Source organism: Natator depressus, chromosome 10, assembly GCF_965152275.1.
Source record: "Natator depressus isolate rNatDep1 chromosome 10, rNatDep2.hap1, whole genome shotgun sequence".
Taxonomy (NCBI): domain Eukaryota; kingdom Metazoa; phylum Chordata; order Testudines; family Cheloniidae; genus Natator; species Natator depressus.
The window spans coordinates 30,324,974-30,338,794 of record NC_134243.1 but is presented as its reverse complement, the minus strand read 5'-3'; the positions used below and the strand labels follow the sequence as shown (position 1 = coordinate 30,338,794).

Here is a 13,821-nt window from a genome sequence, read left to right as displayed (position 1 = left end):
GCAAATGAGTACAAAACAAATCTGGTCTATTTCTTGTTTTGATCCACTCCATCTATCTTTTACATCTTTGGCTGGCAGCAGACGGTGCAGAAGGACTGCATGCCATCCACATCTCATGGCTGCTCGGCAGAAGATGGTACAGTACGACTGCTAGCCATCCTCATCTCTTGCCTGCCTGGCAGAAGATGGTACAATACGATTGCTAGCCATCGTCATCTCTTGCCTGCCCGGCAGAAGATGGTACAGTACGACTGCTAGCAATCCGTATTGCCTGCCTGCTCACCATTAGACGGTTCAATAGGACTGACTGCAGGACTAAAGAGAATGACCTGGTCAAGTCACCAAAAATTTAGTCCCTGCGCCCATGTCTGCCCGGGCGCTCCCAGCCGACGTGGCCAGGAGCACCTCGGACATGACGAGGACGGCTATCAGTCATACTGCACCGTCTGCTGCCAGAAGGCAATGGGTTGCTGCTACTGTGTAGCAATGCCGTACCGTGTCTGCCAGCACCCAGGAGACATACGGTGACGGTTACCTGAGCGGGCTCCATGCTTGCGGTGGTATGGCGTCCGCACAGGTAACTCAGGAAAAAAGGTGTGAAACGATTGTCTGCCCTTGCCTTCACGGAGGGAGGGAGGGAACGGGGGCCTGACAATATGTACCCAGAACCACCCGCGACAATGTTTTAGCCCAATCAGAGTGCTCCATTGTGACTGCTCTGGACAGCACTCTCAACTCAGATGCACGATTGTTTGCCGTTGCTCTGACGCAGGGAGGGGCGACTGACAACACGGCTTACAGGGTTGGCTTCAGGGAGCTAAAATCAACAAAGGGGGTGGCTTTACATCAAGGAGTAGTTCAGGCAGGACTTCACGGAGGGTTCCAATAAAGAAATGGTGCACCTAAGTTATTGTTCTTATTGGAACAAGGAGGTTAGCCTGGCCTCTGATTGATACATGGCTAGATTTACCTCGCTGCACCTTCTCTGTGAGTGACTGCAGTGTGACCTAGAGGAATGAGTCCCCTAGACAAGGGAGGAGGCAAATGAGTACAAAACAAATCTGGTCTATTTCTTGTTTTGATCCACTCCATCTATCTTTTACATCTTTGGCTGGCAGCAGACGGTGCAGAAGGACTGCATGCCATCCACATCTCATGGCTGCTAGGCAGAAGACGGTACAATAGGACTGCTAGCAATCCATATTGCCTGCCTGCTCACCATAAGACGGTTCAATAGGACTGACTGCCGGACTTAAGAGAATGACCTGGTCAGGTCACTAAAAATTTAGTCCCTGCGCCCATGTCTGCCCAGGCGCTCCTGATCGACCTCACACAGGCGACCAGGAGCACCTCGGACATGACGAGGACGGCTACCAGTCGTACTGTACCATCTGCTGCCAGAAGGCAATGGGTTGCTGCTACTGTGTAGCAATGCAGTACCGCGTCTGCCAGCACCCAGGAGACATACGGTGACGGTTACCTGAGCGGGCTCCATGCTTGCGGTGGTATGGCGTCCGCACAGGTAACTCAGGAAAAAAGGCACGAAACGATTGTCTGCCCTTGCTTTCACGGAGGGAGGGAGGGAGGGAAGGGGGGACTGACGATATGTACCCAGAACCACCCGCGACAATGTTTCAGCCCCATCAGGCATTGGGATCTCAACCCAGAATTCCAATGGGCAGCGGAGACTGCGGGAACTGTGGGATAGCTACCCACAGTGCAACGCTCCGGAAGTCGACTCTAGCCTCGGTACTGTGGAAGCACTCCGCCGAGTTAATGCACTTAATGCACTTCTGTGGGGACACACACACTCGAATATATAAAACCGATTTCTAAAAAAACGACTTCTATAAATTCGACCTTATTCCGTAGTGTAGACATACCCTTAGGGAAGACTGAAGCAAAAAAACATTAAACACCTCAGCTTTTTTGGTGTTGTCCATTAGCTCTCCTTCCCCACCAAGTAGTGGACCTACACTTTCCTTCACCTTTCTCTTGCCTCTAATGTATTATAGAACCTCTTCTTGCCTTTTATGACCTTTGCTAGGCATAACTCAATTTGTGCCTTAGCCTTTCTGATTTTGTCCCTACATGCTTCTGCTATTCTTTTACACTCATCTTTAGCAATTGGTCCAGGTTTCCACTTTTTGTAGGATTCCTTTTTGATTTTCAGGTCATTAAAGAACTCCCAATGCAGCCATGATGGCCTCTTACTATTCCTCCTATCTTTGCATCAGGATAGTTTTCTGTTGATAAGCTAGGATGATCACTTAGGGCAGGGAGAGAGCTAGTCAGGTTTAAAGAGGAAAGTTCAGTATAACAGATCACATCTTATGTCTTCTTTAATGCTATTTGTTATGCCTGGAATAGCCTTCCATTTAATGTGAGCCAAGTCCTCCCTCTCTTTCAAAACACTCCTGAAGATAACCACCTTCCCCCTCCTGAAAAGCATGCAACTATAAAGACCAAACTCCACTCTGTTTGTTCGGGACCCTGTGCACTGGACAGAACAAACCATTTTGTGACTTTAGAAAATAAGCATTTTGGGGCTGTGACTCTCATTTGTTTGGCACATTTTATTCACTGTACAATGCCATCTGCATCTATGGCACATTTGATATAGATCTATTATTAGTTGTCAAATCAGTCTGAAACATGTTGGAGTTTTTCTTTCTTTTCTCCCCTTTACCTTAGAAAGGAGATTAATAAGAGCGGACATGACAAAAGTTTAAAATAATGAATTATAGAGAAGGTAGAGTGAGCATGTCCATTCTTCCTGTCTTATAGCTCAAAAACAAAGGGAACATTCAATGAAATTGAAAGTAGCAAATTCAAAACAGATACAAGAAAATACTTCTACACATAATGTATAACTGGACTATGGAACTCATTGTGACAGTATGACACTGAGGTCAAAAACTTAGCAAGATTCAGTGGGACTGGATATTTATATGGATAAATAGAAATATCCAGACTTTTAATTTTTTTAGCATTCACTATTATAAGAACTGGAAGGGATATAAAACCTCATGCTTCAGGATTTAAAACAAGCTCTATGAGGGATTAGGCAGATTACCCCACATCTATGGTGGGGTCTATTGTGCCTTCCTCGAAAGCACTTGGTGCTGGTCACTGTCAGAGACAGATACTGAAATAGATGAATCATAGGGCTGACACAGTCTGGAAATTCATATGGTCTTCCCCATCCCCATCACTTTTTGCCCAGGGAATTTTCCTTTGTTTTCTTACCTGAGTACTGCTGGAGGGTCCAGGTAACAGCGCCTTTCCAAGTCCCAAACAATTCTCTTCTTTATGGTCTCTGCCTGAATCCTAAATTCCCTGTCCTAGGAGAGAGAGTCAGATGTTCAGATCACACCCTGACAGAGTACACTGTGTTCCAACGGATGGGCAGTGCCTAACCTAGCAGTGAAATGCTTATCTCTTCCAAGGGGAGAACTTATTGCAGAATTCGACTCCACTCAGAAACAATCAGCAGGTGAACAAAATGAGTTAGTAACGGTTACTACAGTTCTGGGGCCAATTAAAGTTAGATTTACTTGTGTCACCAGCAGCCTAGCTTGTGATGGTGCTTGGACAAGCATCAGGTCTCCTCCTCCAGACCTTGCTTCCCATTTCTCCTGTTTTGTATCTTTTAAAGTAGGTCTTCAGTCATTAGTTTTGCTACGCACTCTGGCTCTCTCCCGGCTGCTTCAAGGTCATTTCTTCCTCACCTCTGTTTTGTTGAGCTCTCCATCCTCCTCCTCATAGGGGCCACCAACAATAAAAGAGTCTGGAATGTTTTGAGCTCCTGGTGCCAGGATGTTGCTAATGGGCCATTTTTTTGGCCGGGGTATTGGCTCTTTTTCCCCACCAAGCTTCAGGATACCGTTCTTGAACATCAAAGGGTACTCTTTCTAGAGAGATAGAGAGGAAGGGGATTTTCATTCAGAGGTCTGAGCAAAAGCAAGTCAACACTATAGTGAAGTGTGACCAACAAGTAAAAAGCAGCATTATAGCGACACAGCTGGGAAAACATGCTCCAGCCCACACAGGTATAGAAGCTACAAAGTACAAGCATCAAACTGCATGAACTGACAGAGACAGGAAAATCCCACCCATTTCAACACACATGCACATGGGAGTTGCCATGGAGATGCATAGACCAGGCAGCAACGGGCTTGATCTAAGTCACAGAAATATACATACACAAACAGCTGAAAAATCATTGACAAATATCACTATAGTTATGTGGCCACAGAAACAGTTGGACATACTCACATAATAGGCATAGGCATTCATTACTCATGCAGATTAACATCTTAGAAACCACAACCACAGAAGCAAAGATCTATCTGGGACATGTACAAAGAGTTCATTGACAGTTCCCCACCTCTCCAACAGTTGGTACTTGCAAGCAAACCATGTAGTTTTGCTGGGGTCCTGTGGGAACAAACACTTCAGGGACAGAATAAGCAGCCTCCAGTGTAACCCTGAGGAGGTTGCCACCTGAAAGTTTCGATACAGAAAGCAGGGGCTCTTGGATGGACACTGACACTTCAAGGCTACACTGCAAAACAAGAGCAAACTGAAGTGACATTCCACTGGAAACAGCGAAGTTATTAAACAGTTACATGCATCTGTCTTTGCAGAGGAAATGAGTAGAGGTCTGCTTAAGCTAGAAATCTATAATATTATTTTATTCATTGATTCAAATGAAGAAAAAATGGGCATTACTGTGTGCTAAATGAATCTTATGGCAATTAAATGATTTGTGTCCAAATTGTAATGTTTCTCTATTTAGAATGTAAGCTTCTCAGAACAGGGACCATGTCTCTCACAGTCACTGCTTAACAAACAAATGAAAAGTTAAATAAAACTTAGCTGTGTTGAAAAATCATTAAGGATGCAAAATGAAGCACTCAATATTCAGGAGATGCCAAAGTTAACACAAGCAACCTCAACTGAGCCCTTTATCTATATACATTATTACACAGTATTTAATCACAAGATCATATATAGGATGGATGGCATTCAGTGAATGAAGTAACTTTTGAATATTTGTTATCTTCACTGTTCAGTGTGAGTGGACACTTGCCTCATTTATTACATACCAATTGACCTGTCTACTGATGGCAGAAATATGTTTTTAGATACACCAGTGTAAATTTAAAGTCCATTGATTTCAATGAATTTACACTTGAAATTGTAAACAGAATTTGGATTAAAATTAGACACATTTCCTCATTCACTATGTATCATTGCTTCATTCACTGAACACTGTTCAACCAGTGTGCTGAATAAGGCAGGGATCCTGTAGTAAAAATAGTATACGATAAAGTAATAAAAGACCATGTAATATTTTGTTTGCACAAAGGGACAGAGTTAAGGTTATGCAGGCATCTTAAATGAGGCCATTTTCTGATTTGTCAGTGCTTCACTTTGCAACATTAATGATCTTTCAATGTAGTTTTTTGTACAGCATATATTAGGGTTTATGGACCCAATCCTGCTCCTATTGTAATCAATGGGAGAAGGACAGGGCCCCAAATTTTTATATGTATTGCCATAATGTATACATAATTTGCAATATGGCTGAGTCATAGTTCCAGAAATATTCATAGCTTTTGATTTAAATTGCACCATATAGCTGCATAGTTGAATTATTGAGTGAATGGCCCTGGGAAATTCCAAATACCTTGGCATCTGGGTGAAAGCTCTCTAGTGGAGAGCCAGGAACTGGGTGCAGTGGAACTGTTGCTCTAAATGAACACTGTCCTGTGAAGAAACAAAGACAGAATCAGCATAAAGTCTGAAGCCTTCCTGTACTGAAATCACTCCCTGAATGGAAAAACTGTGCTATCTGCCCCCCATATAATCCAACTTTCTAAAGACAGCACTAGGTATTATTTGTCAACAGAAGTGAAGCTACAATGAAGAAGCTTTGTGAGAGCAAGAGGTGGATGTGGACACAGTATGAATTCTACATTGCACCTTCCAGCAGAGGTAGAAGGTCCACAACAGCCTGACCAAGAGCCACAGTCTTTTCCTCCTTCTGCTTCTTCTCCTTTGGTAAAACTTCAATCACAGTCACTGTGGGGGGAAAAAAACATAGAATCTGGAGATGTTTCTCAATCACCCTTAAAACAGCAGCTGGAAACAGTGAAATCATTCAGGGTGCTTAAAAAGTGCATTAGCTCTTAACCAGAACTCCTACTTGATTCCCCAGTGACTGACGGGGATAGAGTAGCTGAGCGTTTCCCACAGCCAGTGCTCAGACTTCATTCTCAAGCAAGTCCTGCTGGACGAGGATGAGAATAGAGTACTGTCGCTGAGAGTTCCCCACAGCAATGCTTCTACTCCATTCTCTAATGAGTGACTCCTGCTAGGAGCAGATGGGATGGAATAGTGAGAGCTCCCCACGGCCAGAGCTCCTTTCAATTCTCTAGTGATTCATTCTGGGAAAATATGAATGGATAGTTAGAGTGACAGTTACTTACAGAATAAGGGTTTGTGTGCGATGTCATCTAGAGAGTTTGGCCCATCAGAGTTATAGTCAAAGCTAGTGGTGAAGTTATATTTCACTGTCCCATCTGAAGAAACATCGATTTTCAGGGAATCACCCAGGATAACACCGTTATACTCTGCACGCACATAGGTCACTGGAGTGTCTCCTTTGACACCTTTCTGTCAAACACAAACCAACAATAGGTTAATTATTTTATTCTAAAGCAAAAGGCAGATTTCAAACTGCTCACAACCAGAGCTGTCCACAGAAGGTGATTGAGCTAAGGAATGCTTGTTTGGGAAAGAAAGGGTTTTTTTCAGTTACTCCACATACAAGAATGGGTTTATGATAAAAAGTTCTAGTCTCACTGAGATTTCACCCTCTTTTCTCCATTCTATCCCTCTGCAGCGCCCCAGAGGTTACTAGCACCCAGCTGTGGAAGGGGCATTTAGAAGTAATAGTCTTCATCAACATGGAGGAAGAGAGATAAGCATAACTACACTGACTTTCATCCAAAGGGGCAACATAATAATAATAATTTCAAGAAAGGTTCTGATTTTTTTAAACAACTGAGGACGTAGCTCACAAATGGCATGACTGTGTTAATATGAAATTCTAGAATACTGTATAGCTAAAGAACTCCTTGAAATCTAGTGAGAATTTTAGCAAGCTTTTTGGAAATATTTGGATTCTATGGATTCATTAACTCTACCTTAGTAGCTTTCAAGAAGGGTACAGTTTTTAGCATGTGTTTACCAGTGTTCTTAAACACAGGAATATAGGAAATTCTAAAGTATATCAGACCAATAGTCCACCTACCTTGCTAGCCTTTCTCTGACAGTGGCCATGAGCAGATGCCTCCAAAGACAGTGCAAGAAATGATGAGGTGGGCAATTATGACATAACCTCAACACAGGGGGAAAAAATTTCCTAACCCTCTCAAGATAGAGGTTGGCTTATGCCCTAAAAAACAAAAATTGATATCCTCACCAAACTTTTCTTTAATGCTTATCCATATAACCCAAATCTTTATTTGAATCCTGCTAAGCAATTTTGCCTAATGATACCTCGTGGTAATGAGTTCCATGATTTTATTGTGTATTGTGTAATCAATATATCATTTTATCAGTTTTAAATTTGCTGTTTTTCAGTTTCATTAAATGTCTCCCTATTAATCCATTAAGAGAAAGCCTAAATAGAAATTACCTTTTCTATACCATTCATTATTCTGTATTCCTTTCTCATGTCCTCTCTTATTCATCTCCTCTCTAATTCCACATTCCCAAATTTCTTCTATGTACCTTCATCTGGAAGTTTTTACATATCTCTTAACATTTTGGGTTTTTTTGCCCATCTCTTAGCCCTTTCTATACTTGCTATTTTCTTTTTGAGAGGGGGTGACCAGAACTGAAGTATTCCAGTTCAGGTTGTACCACTGATTTATAAAATAACATTATAATATTTTCAGTATTATTTCCCATCTCATTCCTTTTTATACTTCCCTACTGCACAAAGACTTAGCAAGGATAAATCAATGAATGCGTGAGAGGTATTTTGATACTATGGTATAAATGCCTAGACAGATAGCTAGATGCATTCCACGTTTTATTTGCTTTTCTGACTGCTGCTACATAATGAGCAGAGATTTTCATTGTGCTGTCCACTGTGGCACCCAGGTCTTTTTCTTGAGTTGTTACAATTACTCTAGACCACTGTTTCTCAACTGTGGCCACCGTGGCCTCATGTGCCCACCAGGGGGTTTCCCTGTGGCAATGGCAGTTTCGGGGGGGAGGGGGAGAGCATCAGCCCCATCCCCTTCCTCCCTGTTGCTCCTGCATGCACCGCCTCTCTAGAGACACAGGTGGGACACACAAGGCTTAAGGAGCTAGGAGAGGAGGCAATGGGTGGGGGTGAGAAGGTGAGCAGTGAGCCAGCAGCAGGGTGAGGAGGTGGGCGGCGGAGGGGGGAAGAGGGGGCTGGCTGCAAGTGGGGGAATGAGGAGGCAAGAGGCAGGCGGCGGGGGGGGGGGGGGAAGGAGGCGAGCTGCGGGCCTGCGGAGAGCCTGGCAGAGGAGTAAAGAGGCGAGTGGCGAGCCAGCAGCAGGGTGAGGAGGCAGGTGTGTGTGTGTGTGGGGGGGGAAATCTGGCTGCGAGCAGTGGAGGGAGGAGGTGAGCAGTGAGCCATGAGTGAGTGGGGTGTTCTCACGGCGGGCAGAGGGGTGTCTGTGGCAGGGGAGTAAGGAGGTGAGTGGCAGGTGTGGGGGTGAGAGGAGGTGAGTGGCGGGTGGGGGACTGAGGAGGGACACAGGAGGCAAGCGGCAGGCGGGGGGTGAGGAGGAAAGCGGCGGGTGCATGGGCAGAGGGTGGAGCCCCCCCTTTGTGGAGGCTAGCTGCCGACTGCACCCCTTCCACCGTGCCCCCACCCCACGGCAGCCAGAACCCCAAGACTCCCTGCGACCCCTGCAGCTGGAGCCACAAGCCCCCACCTGGAGAAGCCCTGAGTGTCTTCCCCCCCACACCTGCCCAGAGGAGCCCTGGGCTGACTGAAGCCCAGAGCACCCCTCATCCAGAGGCGCTCCAGGCTGGCCAAAGCCCCTAGTCCCCCCACCTGCCCAGAGGAGCCCCGGCCAGCCGCAGCCATGCCTTCCCTCCCCTCCTCAGACCCAAGCCACCCAAATATGTTTTTCATTATTATTTGGACTTCTGTTGTGTCAAAGCATTTTTAAATTCACTTCAGAATTGTTATACAGACAACCACTTTTACCAAAAAAGCAAAAGAAACAATAATAAAAAGACAAGAACGTGCAAAGCACCTTATTTATGTTTCTATTCTGTTAGGTCCAATAAAGAATAGAGATAACTGCATTATTTTTATCATTGAGTCTGAAAACAAAACCCCAAAACCTTACATCAATAAATTACAAAGATTTGGATGTATATATGTGCATATTACTTCATTAACTTTAGGAAAAATAAATAATGTTAGGAAAAAGTGTCAGTGCTGCCACCAGCAAGAGTTGGTGGCTGCACTCTGAGGCCACCAAAAAATACGTTGTGAGAACCCCAGAGTAAGGACAGCCAGGAATGTAATGTGACACAGAGTTCACTAATGGTCAGATTTTGATTTTAGTAAACTGGCACAAATTTCAATTGAGTTATTTGAGATTTACATTACTGTAACTGAGATCAGAATCTTCCCACATATCAGGAAACAATGGAGGGGATTTAAAAAAATTTTTTTATAAGTATTTGTCTCTGTATTTTGTTGGTGACGGAAGAAGGGTGTGGAATTCAAAAAAGAAAAGAACATGTTAGCAAAACAGGAGTATAACCTATATCGTGCATTGCTTAGAAAACTCTGTTGTAAAGATACTGATAGTAATACAGGAGGAGGCATGGCAGGCCACATTTCAAATTAATGTTCACACAATGCAATATTCCTGGATGGGCTGTCGATGGGGATTGAACCCAAGATTTTTGGACCAAAAAACAAGCTCCTTTACTCTACATATGGGCTAGCCTCTACAGGGGAACAGAGAGGTATGCTGTGTAACTATGGGTTATGCTGAGGTCCTGGTGTCATTACAGATTGCTCAGTGTTGTGTTCTCATACCAAGTTTTTGAAGGGTTTACAGTATAAAAATTCATGCCTGCCCCATTTACTAAATCAGATATATTTAATGACAGACAAGCTGAGACATTTCAAAAGCCTTTACCAGGTCACATCCCTCGAACACTGTGATCTGTACCGGTTTGATTGGGGACAGAGATGCCTCAGTGGCAAAAGGTGGAGCCAGTATAAGGGATCCTCTTTTACTAGCCTGTCCAGAAAGAAGAGCCATGTCTCTGCAGAAATAAGGAATGAAAAAAATTAAACATACCAATACTCTTTCTTCTGGGCTCTGTTTTGCAGTAATTCAGCACAGCCTCTTGTTATGCTCTCAGAGGCACTATTCCTTGTGTTGTGAGCTCTTCTACCTTCTCTAAAAGTACCCCCTCTCCCAGCTAATCAAATTCAAAATAATGTAAATGATACACAGAAGCAACACATTCGAACAAGATTCAAGACCTGGATGTTGAAACATCACAAAATGCACAGGGTTTTACTGATCACACAAACACTTTTTACAGTTCAGTTTCCTTCAGTGTGAAGCTCAAAGTGAAGAACATCTTATGGAAAGCACAAACCCAGTATGGTACAGGACAGGGAGCATGTCAAACGTTTGTGTGATGGATCTAGCTATGGAGGGAGAGTGGGATGAAGGGATCCCCAAAGAAGGGCAGGTCCCAGAGAAAGGGATACCCAGAGCAGGGGCAGTTCCCAAGGAAAGGGATACCCAGAGCGTGTTGGAGGGTAAGTTCCTGTGGCAGGGGATAGCCAGTGAGGCAGGGAGGGAGGGGATACCCAGAGGCAGTTCCCAGGGCCGAGAGTGGGAGGGAGAGGGGACAGCCGCAGGGGGAAGGAGAGGGGAAGAACGTGGCAGTTCCCAGGGATGGGGATAGCCGGGGGGGGGAGTTCCCGGGGGAAGGGGAGGAGCGGAGTGGATACCTGGTGGGGGGCGCAGTTCCCAGGACAGGGGATAGACGGGTGAGGATACCCAGAGAGGGCAGTTCCCAGGAGGAGGGGGTGGGGGACAGCTGCGGGGGGGGACAGTTCCCAGGGCAGGGGATACCCAGAGGCAGCAGTTCCCGGGAGGAGGGGGCGGGGGACAGCTGGGGGGGTGGGGATACCTGGTGGAGGCCAGTTCCCGGGGCAGGGGGATACCCAGAGGGGGCAGTTCCCGGGAGGAGGGGGCAGGGGACAGCTGGGGGGGGGTAGTTCCCAGGGCAGGGGATAGGCGGGGTGGGGGCGGGGATACCCGGTGGAGGCCAGTTCCCGGGGCAGGGGGATACCCAGAGGGGGCAGTTCCCGGAAGGAGGGGGCAGGGGACAGCTGGCGGTGGGGGCAGTTCCCAGGGCAGGGGATAGGCGGGGTGGGGGCGGGGATACCCGGTGGAGGCCGGTTCCCGGGGCAGGGGGATACCCAGAGGGGGCAGTTCCCGGAAGGAGGGGGCAGGGGACAGCTGGGGGGGGGGTAGTTCCCAGGGCAGGGGATAGGCGGGGTGGGGGCGGGGATACCCGGTGGAGGCCAGTTCCCGGGGCAGGGGGATACCCAGAGGGGGCAGTTCCCGGAAGGAGGGGGCAGGGGACAGCTGGCGGTGGGGGCAGTTCCCAGGGCAGGGGATAGGCGGGGTGGGGGCGGGGATACCCGGTGGAGGCCGGTTCCCGGGGCAGGGGGATACCCAGAGGGGGCAGTTCCCGGGGGGTCCCCGCCGGGTGCACATGATGGAGGCAGACCCCAGGGCAGGGTAAGGGGCCACCCCTGGTCCCGGGTGTACGGGGACGTGAGCGAGGGGTGCTCACCGCGTACGGCTGGGACGGGGAGGAGCGAGTCAGTGACACGATGCCTTTCAGCGGCGCGTCCTCCGTAACCGTAGCAACCGTCCCTACTCCTGGGCGTGCTTCGCCCCTTGCCCGACCCGTAGGGCACGTGACGGTGTTCTCTCGTCTACTCTCCAGCCACCACGCTTGTTGTGGGCAGCAGGGGGCGGGGAGCCTCTCTCCTGAGCTGGGGCTGAGGCCCAGGCGGCCATTTTGGTTACTGGCACAGGCGGGCACCAGAGCCCTGGACTGACTGGCCAGTGCCTTCATTGCCGCAGAACAGGACCTCGGTTCCAGCTGCGTGGGGCCCCGAGGGGTATAACCTCATGCAGCCTAGGGTGCCAGGGACATAACCCCTCTGACATGCCTGTGTCCTCACCTGGCAGTGCCATGGGAACATGCTGTGACCTCACACAGTGACATTATGGGAACAGGTATGAGGTCGCATGGCTGTGCCGTGGGAACGCCCTGGGACCTTGCTTGGCACACAGCCTCGCCTATCAACACATGGGTCTGCAATGTTCCCAGTCAATCTGGGGCTCTTTCACTGCCATGGACCCTATTGTTTAAGGACTTATAATGCTGAAGTTGTGAGTTTGTGCCTCACTTGGAGCACATGTTCTTTTGGACGATTTTGTTGGGGATTGGTCCTGCTTTGGACGGGGGGTGGACTCGATGACTTCCTGAGGTCCCTTCCAACCCTGATATTCTATGATTCTAAGGAATTCCCTTACGTTGGGTCCAATGCGCTGTATCCCATATCAAGTCACCATTGAGAGCGTTATAGCCTGCCCCAGGCATTCAAACCTCATTAGGTCCTGAAAATCATGAGATTGCCTTAAAAGTCACAAGATTTTAAAAAATAATACATTTGGGATTCTTTTTATTTGACCTTTAGGGTCACACTTTCAAGCTTTTCTCTTCAACCATGAGGGTTTAAAGCTTAATTGAAAGAAAGAAAGAAAGAAAGAAAGCTGAGATGCTCACATAATGAAATGACCCCATGAGTTGCAGCTTAAGAAAAATATCGACTATTGCAAGACTCATGAGAGTTTGTAACACAGTTGTCAGGGTTCCCCGACACACACACACACACTCTGAACTCTGGAGTACATATGTGGGGACCCGCATGAAAGACCCTCTAAGCTTATTGTCTACCAGCTTAGGTTAAAACTTCCCCAAGGCACAAATTCCTTTCTTTGTCCTTGGGCGGTATTGCTGCCACCACCAAGTGATTTACTCAAAAATTCAGGGAAAGGTCACTTGGAATCCCTACCCCCCCAAGCCCTTTCACTCCCTTTCCTGGGGAGGCTTGAGAATAATATACCAACTAATTGCCTGAGCAATGTGAGCACAGACCAGACCCTTTGTCTTCAGAACACTGAAATCAATCAGGTTCTTAAAAGAATTACTTTTTTCTTTATAATAAAGTTCAAGAATCACACCTAATGAAAAGATCTAAAACACAGAGGATTCCCCTCTGGGCTCAGCTTCACAATTACAAAAATAGGAATAAAACTACCGTGTAGCATAGAAAAATTCACAAGCCAAAACAAAAGATAACCTAACGCATTTCCTTACCCTACTTACAATTTCTGTGGTTTTAGATGGATTATTCCAAGTATATTTTCAGGAGATGTTGTACCTGCTTGACTTCTCCCTCTGTCCAGAGAGGGAACAACAAAAGACCAAAAAACAAATCCTTCCCTCCCTTCTCCCCCACGATTTGAAAGTATCTTCTTTCCTCATTGGTCCTTCTGGTCAGGTACCAACTATGTTATTTGAACTGCTTAACCCCTTACAGGTAAGGTGATTCAGTATGTCTGCCAAGCAGGGATTTTATGCTATCCTTCCCTCTATATTTATTACAACAGTAGAATGCATTTTGTTCCCCAT

At 46.6% G+C, this 13,821-nt stretch overlaps 1 protein-coding gene across 3 annotated transcripts in view; it reads right to left on the bottom strand.

The window, feature by feature from the left end:
- CFAP70 (cilia and flagella associated protein 70) overlaps positions 1-12,219 on the bottom strand; it is a 45,861-nt gene extending 33,642 nt beyond the window's left edge. The window contains exons 1-8 of one of the 3 annotated variants that reach the window (XM_074965575.1): positions 11,908-12,002; positions 10,221-10,350; positions 6,498-6,684; positions 5,992-6,090; positions 5,696-5,775; positions 4,391-4,567; positions 3,732-3,914; positions 3,250-3,344 (exon numbers count right to left, since the gene is read on the bottom strand). In XM_074965575.1, the coding sequence (XP_074821676.1) occupies positions 3,250-3,344; positions 3,732-3,914; positions 4,391-4,567; positions 5,696-5,775; positions 5,992-6,090; positions 6,498-6,684; positions 10,221-10,346 (947 nt within the window). In that variant the 5' untranslated portion in view covers positions 10,347-10,350; positions 11,908-12,002. Of the gene's footprint in view, positions 1-3,249; positions 3,345-3,731; positions 3,915-4,390; positions 4,568-5,695; positions 5,776-5,991; positions 6,091-6,497; positions 6,685-10,220; positions 10,351-11,907 lie in introns of those variants that run through there. The other 2 variants (XM_074965574.1, XM_074965576.1) reach the window with 2 other exon arrangements.
- Positions 12,220-13,821: the final 1,602 nt, after the last annotated feature.